Raw genomic sequence first — 18,169 nt, 5'->3', positions numbered from 1 at the left:
TCATGTTATCTGCTCAATATGTGAATATGTGAAAAAAGAAACAGAGGAAGGATAAAACAGAAAATAATGAGACTGACTACCTACAAGGCATAGATGGGAACTGGGCAGAAAAACGGGAGAAATGGAAATGGGGTGGAAGTAATGAGGAGGGACATTTCTCTCAGGACACCTTTTTTTACAGTTCTGAGTCTCAGAACCAAGATATGTTTCACATATCCAAAATGTAAGTGATTGCAATTAAACAAGACATGGGGAAACCCAAAATAGAATAAAAACAGCAATAAATGGACCTAAGTGTATTATAAATGAATACACCATAACCACACTGAAGGGGAAGTGACTAAGACGAGGAATAAGTTACGTGATTCTTTGGAAAACAGCATCTAACTATATAATTATAAAACTAAATACAAGAAGAACTGTGCATAAATACTGTACCCTAATAAATTTATTTTTCACTTGCGTATAGGTTTGCAATTCTGTAACTACTCTATGTATATACTGGGATTGAGCAAATAACTAACTATATTGGGACACTAATGGCCATCTTTTTACTGTTGGAGACAGGGGTTACCAATAAGTAAGGTGGAGACTAGAAGGAACACTAGAGTACTGGATTAAAATCAGAGGGATCAACATGCACTCATGGTGGATTTTTTTTTCATACATACAGATGGTACAGAAATAGATACAGATGTGTGTGTATACACACATATACTTCCTTTTTGTCCACTGAGAGGGACAAAAAGTACTGATACCACAGTAGGAATGAGCACACCAAGACTCCATTCTCCAAAGGAACTAGAGGCTCCTTGAAGAAATGATTACTTCCAGGGCTGGGGCAGGGAAAAAATACAAGAAGAACCTGGAGCATCTTACAGCACCAAAAAATAAAAAATTGCTCAAAAAATGAATGGGGGCTAGATAAAGGTGGTGGTTGTACAACATTATGAATGTACTACATGCCACTAAGTTGTTCACTTTAACGAGGTTAATTTTATGTTATGTGAATTTCACCTCAATAAATTTGGGGAAAAAAACAATAGGGGCAATGTTGAAGGCACAAAAACCAACTTGAAGGAACTCCCAATGGCCACCTCTGGGACAATTAAAACAACAAAATAATTAATGATAATAATGGATTATAACCCATAGAACAAAATAAATATCCATAAGTCTATACTCATATAAAAAAAGGAGGGAGAAGAGACATCTTTTCCTTTCAGCAGAGTTCCAATTAATAAATGTAGAAGGAAGGATGGAAATAGAAAATCACATTTGGGAAACACCACAGTAATAACTGTTGCAGACAAAAATCATCAATGGATGTTAAAATTTGTGGGCAAAAGTATGATGAGAAATAGGATATCTGCTTAGTTTTAAAGATGCCTCCACAAAATGCTTATTAATTACAAAGAAAAAAATAGTAACTTTACAGTGGAGAAGCCTGGCAGACACCACTCTAACCAAGTGAACAAAGATAACATAACCAGTGATAAGACATGTCAACACCACGCACCTCTTGATATAATGCACTAAGAAGGACACAATGTCATTTCTGTGGTATTCTTGCCAAAAATGCATTACCTCAATCTAATCATGAGAAATCATCAGACAAAATCAAATTAAGGAACATTCTACAAAATAACTGGCCAAATGTCTTCAAAATTGCCAAGGACATAAAAGACAAAGAAAGGTTAAGGAAATTTCCCATAATGGAGGAGACTAAGATACATGACAACTAAATGCAATGTGGGATCCTGGATTGAATCCTAGACCAGAAGAAGGACATTAGTGAAACAACTGGTGAAATTCAAATAAGGTTTGTAGATTAGTAAATAGGACTGTATCAAAGTCAATTTTTTGGTTTAAAAATTGTACTCTGTGGTTATGTAAGTTGTACCTATTAGGGGGTATAAAGGAATTCTGTGCACTTTTTTTGCAAATTTATTGTAAATCTAAAATTATTTCAAAATAAAAAGTTTAAAAATATTATTCTTCAGCTTACTGTTTAATTTATTTATTGTTTTTTAGCTATCTCCCTTCCTCCTCTCCCACACTAGAGCAGGGATTGTGCTCTGATATGTTCACTAATGTAATTCAAACCTCCAACGGTGCCTAACATACAGAAAGCACTCAACAAACACAATTATACAATTCTGTGAGCGAGAACCATGACAGCATACTCCAAATCCTAAATTGACTATTAATTTTCCTTATATCCTGTTTGAAAGGAGCTTTGCTTATTCCATAAAGAAAAACTAAAAAATCTAAAAACTTTTGTTCACTATTTTTGTTTACAAATAACAGCCATAGTTTTAAATAAAATGCTTTATTTGGTGTCTATATTTTTACACCTCACAGGATATGACATCCGATCTTTTCACGCACCAAAGCTCTACCTTGGGTACAGCGTTCTGAGAATACTGGGGCCCCAACGGCCCTTCCACTGGCTAGTGAGGCAATGGTTCCACACCAGGAGAGGGAGAGCCAAGAGAACCTCAGCTACCAGCCCCCTCCCATCATCCAGGGCTCAGCTCCTAGAGCAGCAAGGGTACCACTCAGAGAGAAGCCTGTCATTGTCCCCACCCCCACCTCCAGAGCCCTGGCTCAGAAATTGAGCCTCGGGAAAAGTGGGCCATAAAATGTATAGTTCCTAATCTCTTCCCAAAGGAAGTAGCTTCATTGGCAACAGAGCATGGAGGAGTTTAAACTAAGAGCCCTTTCAAAAACAGCGGAGGCTGTGGCGAAGGGAACTGGGAGAACTGTGGATCTAATGAAGATACAGGCTAGGCTGCAGGCATTTGCGACTAGTTTGCAAGAGAGAACTGGGGAAAGTGACAGCGAGGAGGAGCCTTCCTGGAGTCAGAATAAATATCAAACGCTGAATTCTGAAACAATTTCTTCAAATGAACCACAATTTGATTAGATTAGTTTGTAGCAGAATTCATGCTCCAGTGCACTGTTGTAAACAACAGAATAATCAGCCAGCAATTAGTGTAGTGGTCACTGAAAGAGTGGAAGAGAACCCTACCAGTAACAATGGTCATCCCAGGATGACTGTGGGCATATCCAAAACTGTTCCTCCCTGAGGAGCAACAACAGAGACTTAACCTTAGGGGGCGGTGTGACAGGAAACACAGACTTCACTAAAATAATCCAGCCAGTCACTAAACAAATAAACAAGCAAATAATAACAAGCCCCCTGGGGAGGAAGAAGCACCCAGTGTTGCTAAAATATATTATCTACAGTGTCCAATTTCCAACGAAAAATTATGAAACATGCAAATAGGGAAGTATAACCCATACACCAGAAAAAAAGCAGACAGCAGAAATTGCCTGTGAGTGTGACTAGTTATAGGATTTAACAGGTAAAGCAGTCATTATAAATACACTCACAAAACTAAAGGGAAGCTTCACTAAAGAAGTAAAAGAAGGTATGACAAGGTTGCATCAAATAAAGAATATCAATAAAGAGATGGAAATTTTAAGAAAGAACCAAATGGAACTTCTGGAGTTGAAAAGTACAATAACAGAAATGAAAAATTCACTAGAGGGCCTCAACAATAGATTTGAACTAGCAAAAGAAAGAATCATCAAACTTGAAAAGAGATCAAGAGATTATGTAACATGAAGAAAGAGAAAAAAGAATGAAGAAAAATTAACAAAAGAAATTTGGGATACCATTAAGCATATCATCATATATGTAATGGGAATACTAGCAGGAGAGGAGAGAAAGGTGAACAAAGAAAATCAAAGAAATAACGACTAAATACTTCCCAAAGTTACTGAAAAACAATAACCTACATATCTAGGAAACAAGACCTACAAACAGACACATCATGTAAATATGATAAAAGTCAACACAACAAAATCTAAAAAGAAACAAAAGAAAAATGGTGCATCACTTATAAAGGAACCCCAATAAAATTAACAGCTGACCTCTCATCAGAAATAAAGGAGGCCAGAAGGCAGTGGGATAACACAAGGAGCTCAAAAAACAAAAACAGAAAGCCTGTCAACCAGGAATCTTATCATCCAGCAGAGCTATCTTTCAAAAATGAAGGTAAAACACACACACTCCAAGATAAAGAAAAATTGAGAGAATTCATTGCTAGGAGACTTACCTTACAACAAATACTAAAGGAAGTTCATCAGGCTGTAAGCAAGCGAGCCTAGACGGTGGTGATTCAAATCCACACAAAAGGAACCAGTAATTATGTAATTATAATAGACACTATTAATGCATATTTTTTCTCCTTTCTCTCAATTGACTTAAAAAGAAATTGTATAAAATATACATAATGTATTGTAGAGTCTATTACCCGTGGAAATGTAATATATTTGCCAATAATAGCACAAAGAAGGCAGGTGAGAATAAAGCCGTACTGTGTTAAGAAAATAATAACAGATGGTAAAATAATAATTACAACAATATATCGTTGGGTTTGTAACATTAACAGATATAATGTGTGTAACAATAATACCATTAAAAAAGGGAGAAAGGGAGTAGTTATATAAGAGTAACATTTCTACATGTTACTGGAATTAAGATAGTATAAACCTGAAGCTGATTCTGGTAAGTTGAGATGTACATGGTAAACGCTAGAACAACAACTAAAATATACCCAAAAAATAGTGAAAAGAGTTATTAATGAAATGAAAATGCAACATTAGAAAATATTCAATTAATTCCAAAAACAAAGTAAAGGAGGAAAAGAGGAACAAAAAAGACATGAGACATATGAAAAACAAAAAGTAAAATGGCAGATGTAAATCCACTATACCAATAACATTAGACATGAATGGACAAACAGTCCAATCAAAAGGCAGACACTGTCAGATTGGATTTAAAAAACTGTATGTTGTTTACAGGTAACACACTGTAGATTTAAACACACAAATATATTAAAGTAAAAACATTGAATAAGACATACCATACAAACAGAAACCACAGGAAAGCTGGAGTGGCTATACTAATATCAGACAAAATAGATTTTAAAACAAAAAATGTTACTAGAGATAAAGAGGGAAGATTTAATAATTATAAACATATATACATCCAATAACAGAATACCAAAATACATGAAGCAAAAATTAACAGAAATGAAGGAAGAAATAGACAATTCTACAAAAATAGTTGGAAACTTCAATACTCCACTTTCAATAATAGACAGAAGGTCAACAAGGAAATAGAAGACATGAAGAGCACTACAAACCAGCTGGACCTGACAGACATCTATAGAATACTCCACCCAACAACAACAGAAGACACATTCTTCTCAAGTGCGCGTGGGACATTCCATACGATACACCATATGCTAGGTCATAAAACAAATCTAAATAAATTTAAAAGGATAGAAATGATACAAAGTATGTCTTCTGACCACAATGGAATGGAATTAGGAATCAATAATAGGGAAAAATTTGTGAAACTCAAATATGTGGAAATCAAACAACACTCTCCTAAATAACCAACTGGCATAAGAAAAAATCAAAAAGGAAATCATAAAATACTTTGAAATGAATGAAAATCAAAACAACATACCAAAACTTACAGGGTGCAACTAACGCAGTGCTTAGAGGGAAATTTATAGCTGTAAACACTTATATTATGAAAGAAGAAAGATCTCAAACCCATAATCTTACCTTCTACCTTAAGACACTAGGAAAGGAAGAGCAAACTAAGCCTAAAACAAGAGGAAGGAAGGAAATGATCAAGATTAGAGCAGAAAGTAATAAAATAGAGAACAGAGAAATACAGAAAATCAAGAAACCAGAAGCTGGTTCTTTGACAAACTTCTAGCTAGTTTGATCAAGAAAAAAAAGTACTAGAAAACTACTAGAATAGAGATGAAAGAGGGGACACTACTAGTGATCTTACAAAAATAGAAAGGATTATAAAGGAATACTAGGAACAATTGTACAACAAATTAGAAAACTTAGATGAAATGGACAAATTCCTAGAAAAACAGGAACTACAGAAATTGACTAGCGAAGAAATATACAATCTGAAAGGACCTCCAACAAGTGAAGTTGAATCAGTCATCAAAACACTACCCACAAAGAAAAGCCCAGGCCCAGATGACCTCACTGCTGATTCTACCAACCATTCAAAGAAGAATTAACACCAATTTTCCACAAACTCTTTCAAAAAACAGAAGAGGAGGAACACTTCCTCTATCATTCTATGAGGCTAATATTACCCTGATATCAAAATCTGACAGGGGCCGGCCCGGTGGCGCAAGCGGTTAAGTGCGCGCGCTCCGCTGCAGCAGCCCGGGGTTCGCTGGTTCGGATCCCAGGCGCGCACCGACGCACTGCTTGGTAAGCCATGCTGTGGCGGCGTCCCATATAAAGTGGAGGAAGATAGGCACAGATGTTAGCCCAGGGCCGTCTTCCTCAGCAAAAAAAAGAGGAGGATTGGCGGATGTTAGCTCAGGGCTGATCTCCTCACAAAAAAAAAAAAAAAAAATCTGACAAACACATTACAAGAAAAGTACAGGCCAATATCCCTTAAGAATATGGATGCAAAATCCCCCCAAAATACTAGCAAACCAAATCCAGCAACATAATAAAAAGAATTATACACCATGACCAAGTGTTATTTATCCTAAGGATGAAGGGTTGGTGGAACATCTAAAAATCAATTAATATAATATATCTTACCAATAGAATACAAAACAAAAATCACTCAATAGATGCAGGAAAACAATTAGACCAAATCCAGCTCTTTCATGATGAAAACACTCAGCAAACTATGAATAGAAGGCAACTTCCTTAACTTGAAAAAAGGCATCTACTTAAAAACCACAGATAACATCAGACTTAAATGCGAAAGACTGGCTGCTTTCTCGTTAAGATTAGGAACAAGACAAGGATGTTGACTTGCACCACTTCTATTCAACACTGCAATGGAGGTTCTAGCCAGGGAAAAAGACGTAAAAGGCATCCAGATTGGAAAGGAAGAAATAAAATTATTTCTATTCACAGATGGCACAATCTTATTTACAGAAAATCCTAAGGAATCTACTAAAACCTGTTAGAACTAATCTGTTCAGCAAGGTTGCAGAATACAAGATCAATACACAAAAATGAATTGTATTTCTATACACTTGCAATGAAAAACTGACAAATGAAATTAAGAAAACAACTCCATTCAAAATACCATCACAAAGTATAAAATACTTAGGTATAAATTTAATAAAAGCATAAAACTTATACTATGTAAACACACAAAAAAACTGTTGAAAGAAATTAGAAATCTAAATAAATCGAAAAACATCCCATGTTCAAGCACTGGAAGACCTAACATTGTTAAGATGGCAATACTACGCAACCTGATCAATAGATTCAATGCAATCCCTGTTATAATCTCAGTTGACTTTAAAGCAAATTGACAAGCTGATTCTAAAATTCATATAGAATTGCAAAGGACGCAAAATAGCCAAAACAATCCTGAAAAAGAATAAGGTAGCAGGACTTAACACTTCCCAATTTCAAATCTTACTACAAAGCAACGATAATCAAGACAGTGTGGTATGAGCACAAGGAAGATCGATGGAATAGAATTGAGAGTCCAGAAATAAATCCAAACAGCTAGGATCAACTAATTTTCAACAAGAATGCCAAGACCATTCAATGGGGAAAAAAACAGTCATTTCAACAAATGGTGAAAGGACAACTGAATAGCCTTGCCACATGCAAAAGAATGAAGCTGGACCTTTACTTCACACCACATACAAAAATTCACTTAAAATGGATCAAAGACCTAAAAGTAAGAGTAAAAACTATAAAACTCTTAGAAGAAAACACAGGAGAATCTTCATGATCTGGCAATGGATTCTTAGATATCTATGACACCAAAAGCACAAGCAACAGCAAAAAGTAAACTGGACTTCATCAAAATTAACAACTTTTGTGCTTCATAGGACACTATAAAGACAACCCACGGAATGGGAGAAAAAATTTGCAAATCATATATCTGATAAGGAACTTGTATCTAGAATATATAAAGAACTCTTACAACTTAATAATAAGAAGACAAATAATACATTTTTTAAAATAGGCAAAGGATCAGAATAGCCATTTTTCCAAAGAAGATACACAAATGGCTAATAAGTACATAAAAAGATGCTAGACATCACTGGCCATCAGAGAACTGCAAATCAAAACCACAATGAAATACTACTTCACTATCACTAGGATTAGTAGAATCAAAAAGCCAGATAAGTTGGGGCCGGCCCGGTGGCGCAAGCGGTTAAGTGCGCGCGCTCCGCTGCGGCGGCCCGGGGTTCGCTGGTTCGGATCCTGGGCGCGCACCGATGCACTGCTTGGCAAGCCATGCTGTGGCGGCGTCCCATGTAAAGTGGAGGAAGATGGGCACAGATGTTAGCCCAGGGCCGTCTTCCTCAGCAAAAAAAGAGGAGGATTGGCGGATGTTAGCACAGGGCTGATCTCCTCACAAAAAAAAAAAAAAAAAAAAAAAAAAAAAAGCCAGATAAGTGTTGTCAAGAAGGTGAAGAAATTGGAACCCTCATACCCTGCTGGAGGGAATGCATAATGGTCCAGCTGCTTTGGAAAACAGTCTGGCAGCTCCTCTAATGATTAAATGTAGAGTTACCATATGACCCAGCCATTCCACTCCTAGGTAAATACCCAAGAGAAACAAAAACATATGTCCACACAGAAACATGTACATGAATGTTATACGTCCCTATAGAGAGAGATCTATGACTGCTTGCTCAGTATTGCCCAGTTTCTGGATTGTGCCTGACCAAAGCAGAAGGTTCATTTAGGAGAACCCTACCTACAAGTGAGACATGTAATTACTTTTGTCCCACTCTCACAACACTCACTTACAACTTTCCCAACTTGTTTATTCCACAGAATTGGAATTCTCATTTTTATGTGAGAATCCTGTGTATTTTGCTGAAACTGGTATCCTGGCCCAAACTCTGGCTTCCTAGGTGGTTTCCTGACATCCTCCCCAACTTATGCCAATACTATAGACCAGCTCATGTATTCTTCCAAGTGGTAAATGAAGACTTATGACAAATATGATAGGAGCTGCACTGTGATTATCAGCTAAACCTTGAGACGGTCTAGGACTGACTACGTGCCAATCACAATGAGCACCTCATAATTCCAAAGCACAAATACTCTACACCCTTTCAGAACTCTGGCTGCATATGCAGCTCCCTCTACCTGACATGCCCACTGTCCCCTACTCTGCCTGGCATTGCCTTCACATTTATTCTTCCTCTGTGAAGTGACTCAAGAATTAGTAGATTCTGTCTCCACTTGCCTTGGTTTCCTCATCTATAGAAAGGGGTAATAATACTTCCCAGGGTTGTTATGAGGATTAAATGAGAGAATATATAACATGTAATATGCTTATAACAGCATAAGCCCTGCACTCTTTTATTGCTTCTATCTCAATATTTCTGATGGCATCATATTTGTTTACATGCATCTTCCCCTACTGGTCCCTAAGCTTCTCAAAGGTGTGACGTTTCTTATTCCTTTTCGTATTCATAGCATATAATACAGTGCTAGGCACAGGACAGGTACATGAAAGGGACCAATGAATGAATGAAAAATAAAAACTATTAGTCCAGCAACGTCAATGATTATGGAAATCATGCTTTCAAAATATAAATCAGAGCACATGGTTTACATGTTTACTAGAACTGAATATCTGAAATCAGGCCTTCTCTGGAAAATCCAAGATGTTTGATTGCCAGAATGATCTAGAAAGAATCCAAAGGCTCAGCAGTTAGAGTGGTTACATAAATGATAGTATTAAAGCACAAAGGATTTTACATAAACCATAACAGGAGACCTCTGTTGATACCTGAAAGAGTCTGGACAAAACATAAAGCAGAAAAAGAGAGCAGAGGAGTATGCATGAAAGGATTACAGAGCTGTTCAAAGAGGGATAATCAGAGAGCAGACTTTTGGTGTATGTATCTAATACTACATGGTGAAAGAACCTTTATATTTTTTACATTACTTTGATTATAAAGACAGCTTAATATAAAAAAAAATAATGCTTATAATGACTTTACATAAAAAAGAGGATAGGGGCCAGGCCGGTGGCACAGTGGTTGGGTTTGCGTGCTCTGCTTCGGTGGCCTGGGGTTTGCCAGTTCGGATCCTGGGCATAGACCTACGTGCTGCTCATCAAGCTATGCTGAGGAGGCATCCCACATACGGCAACTAGAAGGATGTATGACTATGACATACAACTATCTACTGGGGCTTTGGGGAGAAAAAAGGAAAAAAAGGAGGAAGATTAGCAACAGATGTTAGCTCAGGGCCAATCTTCCTCAAAAAAAAAAAAGAAAAGAGGATAAATGGAATGGAGATTCCAAAACTTTTAATCCCTTAAATAAGACGCAGTGAGAAGAAGTGTCAAGCTTCTCCATTACTATAACTCTCTGAATAGAAAAACCTCTTGATAAGAAAAAAAAAAAAAATTCATACAATCCAAATTCTCTTATTTCATAAGTAGACTTTTCAGGGCAGTCATTTGTTTTGTTCATGTCAGGGACAATCAATAGTTTGATTACATTAATATTCAAAGTTCTTCCTAAGTAAGTCTTCTCCCTTTGGTATAATTAAAAAATGAAATCTAAAATGTAGACATATTTGCCCACAAAGAAGAAAGGTCTTCAAAAAGTTTTTCATTCATTTTTCCCCAAAGAGTTCCCCCTAAAATTAGAGCCCAACTCAGAGAAAGAGAAAAAGAATACTATACTTGCTCAAAGCACATAGCATATGTTTTTCACTTATATCAGCTTATTTTACACATATATGTCCTCAGATATATACATATCTATATATACATATCCATACACACACAGAGAAAAGTTGAGTCATGAATCCACCTCTTCAGTTATCTTCATAGGAGTCAATGAAATAATGCCAGCAATTGCATCTTCAAGTAACCAGGTGACGATGACTAACTTGACTCTAACAAACCCAAGATGCACTCCCCTCAACACCTCCATCCTCCCTGCCATCAACATTTCTTAGATAAGGAAAGGAGATAGGTAAAAAGTATGTGTAGGAATTTACTCCAAATATTTTCTCTTCAAAAAAAGCAAAAAACTGCATTATCCCTGAATATTGTTCCAATCACTGAACAAATAACCTTCCTTAAAAACACATTTCAACAGTCTAAACACAGCTAATTTTTTTTAAAAATTTAAATTTTCTAATCAGAATTTCTCCTCACCCACTTCATAAACACTTTTGCCTAAAGAGCAATCTGTCAACACAGGCAGTTTAAATCATTAACTACACAGCACCAAATCATTAGTACAATCAACATGCAAATTTCATAAAGGCGCTGATTGTGTCCTTTTAGGCGTTTTATATAATATCCAGTACAAGAAGCTTATCAAACATTTATGATGTTTAATAATAAAAACAAAACGCCAAAACAAAAGTCTTTAATATTATTCAACTTGGCTGTCACGTATAATATAAACAGCTGATCAGTATCTGTTTCTCCAAGTGCAATTATAAGAACTCGAAAACAAATCCCATTCAAATCAGAAATTCTCTGTCTTCTCTGTCCAAGAATGGTTTCACTTTTGCATCAGAAAGAAACTGCCAGGCCACCAGCAGACAGCATGCAACATGCAGATTGTTGGGATATTTATTCTAAGCATTTATACACCATTTATAAAGCAAAAAGCCTACTACGTTTTATACATATTTCTGGAAATATTTTCCTTACCTTTCCCATTTTGCCATGTAGTATACCAAGATAAAGTAAGGAACGAAGTGATAAATGCTACAACAGTGGCTACAGTTCCATTTCGGAGCCTCATCTCATTTCACCATCACACTGGTTCATATGTTTATGATGACAACCAAGATTGTTTTCTTTTTACCCTGAAGTCAACTGAACGCAGTACTCCTAGCTCTGGGCCAATAAAAAGAATCAATAAGAGAGGTTCATTTCAGATGCTCTGCAGAACCAGTCTAGCAGCAACACCATTCACAATTACTATTCAGGATTGTCTTCACAGTCTTCATAGGTTGATGTCTCAAGTTTTCATCCTATTCAAGAGGAAAAGAGAAAGAAAAACTTGTTCAGTAATGCAAAATATTGGTTTCTGCATTTATCAGTCACCATTATAAACAGACTTTTGGCTGGGCTAAACTGCATCTATAAAGATTATCCCCATATCTAAACCAGTCATTTAATATACTAGAATTATATGGTTCTTCTCTGCCAGGGAAAAAAGCTTCAAACTATATCCCCTCCTCGTTGGTTCTTTTGTCTGTGAAAAGAAAGTTATGGTTACTTATTTAAAGGGAGAAGTTGTGGGACTCATTAAACATATAGTAAGCCACAGATTCCAAGCTGAGAACTCTAATGATCACACAAGGGTTCCTGAGTAACATAATCTTTACTCTCCTCAGTTTTCCTATTGCACAATAACAGTGTTTAAAAATTTTTAAGAAAACTGACAGACTACAATATATAAGGGTCAAAAGACCCGGGTCCTAGATCCTGCTCCACCATTACTTACATGACTTCCAGTATGTCACTTACGTAGGTTTCAGCCACAAAATGAGAAAACACCCTGACCTGGCTCCTCTTTCACATGTCATCATAAATAACAAAAAGGTTACAGTTATTATTGCTATTTATCATCATCATAGAATGAACGCAGTTTTTCCAGTGATTAACTTACTCCCAGCGTGTAAATTGGGACTATTTAGGCATTTAGAAAATGCAGGATATGGTATGACTTAGGACCCATCACTTAGCATTGCTTTAGCTCAGGATATCCAGATCACCACCCATCTAATAAAGCTCTTGAGAAAATGGAATGAAATGAAGTAATTAGAAGTACTTAAGTACAGTCACCTAGCATATAACAGATTCTCAATAAATGTTAATTGTATTAAAAAGTAAAACCAAACAAAAAAACTGCAGCCAGCCACTGGTTGAGTGCACTCTAAGCACAGCGGGTCTTCTTCCCTGGGGGCATGTCAGGCACTCTGAGATGTGCACTGATTCCTGGTGGCCTCAAGGGGACCACAATATACTAAATGACACTCTAGCAGGGTGAGTTAATGCACCTCCAGAAACGCCTAACAAGCCCAAGGGACAATTCCCTCAGTAGAAGAATACTGCTAATTAAAGCAGCCATTTGTGGGCAATTCAGAAACAACCATCTCAGCTACTTTGTAAAACTGAACATTACTAGAAATCTCCCCTAGTGAACAAAGATCATTAGGACATAGCATTAATAATAACAATGCCAGACATACAACTCACTGAGGGTTTCCTATGTGCTGGGTCCACTACATGTTATTAAATCTTCACAAAATCCTACGAGGCAGGCATTACAAGGAAATGAACCCAAACAGATAACCCTAATTTGTTGGACTTCAAAGTCCAAGCTCCTACCGACCACCCTTTGCCTCGCAAACTAGGCCACCTGCACTGTGGCAGTATGAAGAAAAGGGCCAGGAATTCTCCAAGTCTCAGGTTACCCTGGAGAATCTTCCCGGGGTGTTAACTCTACCCAATAGTTTAAATGTAAATTTTTCAAAATGTTATATTCTATAACGAACACGGATCTATTATGGAATAAGCTGCAAAATTCACAGGAAATTTCAAAGTTTTAACTTAAATTTCTCACTTCCTGTGGCCTTTAGCTAAGGCTTCCTCTTCCCCACACACACCCCCAACGCATGCCTGTTAACCCTCCGGGCCCAGCAGCTCTAACTGTGGTATAATATTCTAGAAGCAATGAACTCCCCTACTTCCTTGCTTCCTCTTACTATCTGAAAACAAGGAACTCCAAAGATATTCTCACTTACAAGTTATCATCATTGTTTTCTAAAACCAAAGTTATTTACCTTTTATAGTTAAGAAAAGTTGATATCAAACATGCCATGTCTACAATTCAAAATCTTCATGGTGAAATCCTATAATTTCAACTAAATTCCAGAAAGTGCCTAATATATTGTCTGATATTAATAAGCACCCAATAATGAGTTCTGATTATTAAAAAAGAAGTGATAACTCAGTGAATTATATAACTTGGAATTTAATCCTGCTATGGCATTAGATAAAAACGCATATAACTTTCTATTGCTATATACTTAGCCCTACCTTACTTCAGGAAAGATTCTGTCTAGTAAAAAATCTAAAAGTATACAGGTTATTAGCGTAAACATTCAATTAATAATCATGGGGAAGCAGAGAAGCAGATAATCATACAATAAAGAATATTTTAAAATACAGTTTTATTAAATACAAATAAAGCCCATATGACAAAATTCAGTATGAACTCTCGGCACCAGCCCAGCCAGGTAGTGGGTGGGTTCATGCGCTCCACTTCAGTGGCCCAGGGTTCACAGGTTTGGATCCTGGGCGTGGACCTATACACCACTCATCAAGCCATGCTGTGGCTGCGTCCCACATACAAACTAGAGGAAGATGGGCACAGATGTTAGCTCAGGGACAATCTTCCTCAAGCAAAAAGAGGAAGACTGGCAACAGATGTCACCTCAGGGCCAATCCTCCTCACCAAAAAAAAAAAAAAAGTGAATGAACTCTAAAATCAAGGTAGACTATGGATACACTATTGATAACACACGAAAAATATAAGGAACATTAAGTATTGGATTATTCAGCTCTGGTTTGAAGAAAATACTTATCTTGAATTCTACTAACAAATAAGACCTAAAAATTCCTCAAGAGAAATATGAACACATTTTACTCAGTAAAAATGTAGTCATACATTTAAAATTAAGGTTTCCAAACTAATGAACTTTAACTGCACATTACAAGTGAAGACTCCAGACAAGAGCAAAACTAATGATCTCCATGCTCTTAAACCAGAAGAGGCAGTTAACAGACTAGACTGATTGACTCCCTAAGCAAGAGACAAAATGATGTGTTTTTTTGATTTTTTATCATTTTTCATATTTTTATCAGTGTCCACATTTGCAAAAATTTTAATCTAACCCCTTAATACTCTCTGAGACTATCACGTAATACATCTGAATCTTGAACAACAAAAAAGGTAGTGGCTAAAATTACTAGTCATCTTTTCTGTCCTGACAAAGATGAATGGAACTTTCAACTCTAGATCTCAGACTGAAAAATCTGTCTTATTAACAGTCCTTTAAGGGCTGTAGTCCCATATTTCATTATTAGATAGAAAACCTTTATTTTAAAGTGTTCTTTGAAATATTCAATATGTTCCCTGGCTGAGAACACTCTGCTGCACATTTGGCATATTTCTTAATTACCATCCCACAGACAGGACAGAGGTGCCTAAAGCATGAAAGGTACAATCATGAAATCCACGACATAAGCTATATAACTTTATACATTGCAACTATATTAAAATTCTATTATTTTACATTTATAAAAGGATTAATTTTCTTTTAATACAGCTTACATAATTCCATCTTGCAGTGCGTTTTCGGATTGACACGTGTGGGCTGAAGAAACCTATGCCACGATAACCTGTTCATAAAACTATTCTTTCTAAACATTCAGAAAAAGAAACAAACCACAAAATGCATATTATTTGATTCTAAATTTAGATCTAAATTCAAACGAACGACGCTGTCATTATTTTTTATCAGAATTCGTACGACAGCAAAAGCACAACAGTAAAATATATGGGAAGGATTAAAAACATACATTGTGCCTGTTTATATTTCGCAATTTGGATTCTAAGCAATGAACGGGCTCAGAGAAACACACGCTGTGAGAAATAAAAGCGGACTCCGAAGAGTGGTATGACTGCCAGCTCATAAAACACGCCTCCGGGATGTCACCTGGGACTTAGTGCAATCACCTAGACCCAACCCAAGGGTCCCACCTGCAGCTTCCTCATTAAGGGGGGACCGAGGCCTGGGGGGATGGGGGTGCACTTTCACACCGGACCACCAGGTCTTCACTTAGGAAAATTCGCCACAACGGCTGCACGCCCTCTCCGCCTCGGCCGGAGCCGCCGCTGCCTCTGCGCCCGGGGCCGCCGCGCCCGGGCCCCACCTGCCCGGTGATCCCCTGGGCCCCCTGGGGGCGCCGACTCCGGGACGGGCGTGGGCCCTCGGCAGCCGGGTCCCGCGGGGAACTCTCCCTCCCTCTCCGCACCCCCCAAACGCACACTTTCCTCCACTTTGCCCCAAAGTCGATGAGCCCCGCTGCGCGGGGGAACGCCGAGAACGCACCAGGCGCCCGGAGGGCCACCGGGAGAGCGCGCAGCACCGAGGGGCGGCGGCGGAGCCGGGGTGATGGCGCGGCCAGGGCGCCCGGCCCGCGCCCCGCCCCGAGGCCCGGCCCGCGCCCCGAGCCGACCCCGCAGCAGCCGGGGGCGCGTGAGCTCCCGGACGGGCCGAGATGCGGGCGGCTCCGTTACCAGCAGGTGGATCTCCCGCGCCCCCACCGCCTCAGAGCCGGGCGGCCGCCGCCGCCCCTCAGTCCAGCGCCCCTCCGCGCGGCCGCCCTGCGCCCCCACCTCGACGCCGCCCACGCGCCGCCGCCGCCGCCGCGAGCCCCTCACCCGCCGCCGGCGCTGCCAGTCCTGCCGCGGCCGCCGCCAAGGCTGCTGTGGCCGTCGCTGCCGGGCGCCCCGCCTCCCCGCCGCGGCTCCGCCCCCGCCACTGGAGCGCCGCGGCCGCCCCGCCCCCGGCCCCGCCCGCGACCCCGCCAGCCATTGGCCGCCGGTGCCGCGCGCCGTCCACTGGGCGCCCCCACGCGGCCGAGCCGCTCCCGTCAGTGGCCCGCCCGGCTGTCATTTAGGGGCGCCGTCTCGCAGCCTATATAACTCTCGTGAGATCTCCTCCCCTTCGTTTAATGTCACCGCGGGGTCTGGAGCGGCGTCTTCGTCTCCGGTCCTAGGCTCTGAGAGCTTGGCGTCCCTCTGCCGCCGCATCTGGCTTTAATACTCCCTGACGTGTGCAGAGGCAGCTCAGACTGCCAGCAAAAGGCCCCGGGGAGCCCTCGGCCTCCGCCCGGGCGCGCGACCCGACCGCCCCGGACTGCCCCGGCCCGGCCCCTTCCCCCAGCTGCGGGTCCCGTTCCCTGCACGTCCTGCCTGGGTAGTATTCCTGGTGACAGGTCCCGGGGGCGGCTCCCGCCCTAATCTGACAATAGCTTCCGAGGCCCCGCGGTTCCGGACACCTCACTGTGTCTCACCGTCGCGACATCCCCAGCGATAGGCGTCGTTATCCCCAATTTAATTTACCGATGAGGAGACTGGGACTCGGGGCAAAGGACTGGAGAAGGACTGGCTTAAGCAACTAGAAAGAAGAACTATAACTAGGATTTAAATCAGATCGTTTGAGTGCTCAAGTCTCTGATTTTTCCACTACACCACGCTGCCCTGCCCCTTTCTCCTGTGCCCCGTGTCCTTAATTATCAGCATTTTGTAAGGTTTGAGGTTAACTTCAGAACCAAATAGATAATCATCTATAGAAAGCCTGAGGTTTCTGCCCCTGTTTTTCTTAGTGTCCATAGGTCCTGTGACTTGCGTTAATAGTGGCTACCATAGGGCACACCATCTTTTGGGTACTTAGCATATACCAGGCAAGGTGCTAAGATTTTAATTGCATCATCTCATTTTAATCCCCATTTTTCATGAGGAAACTGGAGCTCAAAGAGGTTAAAGAATTTGCCCAAGGTCACACAGCTGGTTAGCGGTGGGTCTGGATTCAAACATCAGAGATGTGTTATTTTAACCACTGCAATAATCCTCATGACAATCTGCAAGATCATATTTACAGGGAATTGGAGGCCAAAGGTCAGGAAGACACCCTTGTTCCTGCCTAGCTCCCCAAGTAATAAATATGTTCCTTTTTTGAAACAGTAATTCAAAGATTCAAAACTCTAATAAGAGACAAACATCAATAAGAATGGGTTTTTTCTCTGCAAAATTCCTTAATTTTTGTCTCAAGATAACAGTAATTAATAATCAGCTATGACATGCATGGGTTTCTCAGCATGGTGAGATTTCGCTCCACGACTATTGAACAGTTTTAAAGTTTCAGGAAGAGATACACAATTCCCAATTCCCCTCCTCCCATGGTCCCCCACTGATTTAGGAGCAGCAGACAAAAAGAGGTTTGTCCCCTATCCAGGACCGTGAACATGACTTAGGCATGACAGCCAGGA

At 39.7% G+C, this 18,169-nt stretch overlaps 1 protein-coding gene across 3 annotated transcripts in view; it reads right to left on the bottom strand.

Annotated features, from left to right (window-relative positions):
- The window catches only part of MGAT4A (alpha-1,3-mannosyl-glycoprotein 4-beta-N-acetylglucosaminyltransferase A), a 108,614-nt gene extending 91,991 nt beyond the window's left edge, over positions 1-16,623 (bottom strand). For 2 of the 3 annotated variants that reach the window (XM_058534493.1, XM_058534492.1), the window contains exon 1: positions 11,750-12,075. In XM_058534493.1, coding sequence (XP_058390476.1) covers positions 11,750-11,843 — 94 coding nt within the window. In that variant the 5' untranslated portion in view covers positions 11,844-12,075. Of the gene's footprint in view, positions 1-11,749; positions 12,076-16,559 lie in introns of those variants that run through there. The other variant, XM_058534491.1, reaches the window with a different exon arrangement.
- Between the last annotated feature and the right edge of the window lie 1,546 nt (positions 16,624-18,169).

The sequence above is a fragment of the Diceros bicornis genome, chromosome 40 (genome assembly GCF_020826845.1).
Source record: "Diceros bicornis minor isolate mBicDic1 chromosome 40, mDicBic1.mat.cur, whole genome shotgun sequence".
NCBI lineage: Eukaryota > Metazoa > Chordata > Mammalia > Perissodactyla > Rhinocerotidae > Diceros > Diceros bicornis.
This window is presented reverse-complemented; position numbering and strand designations above follow the sequence as displayed.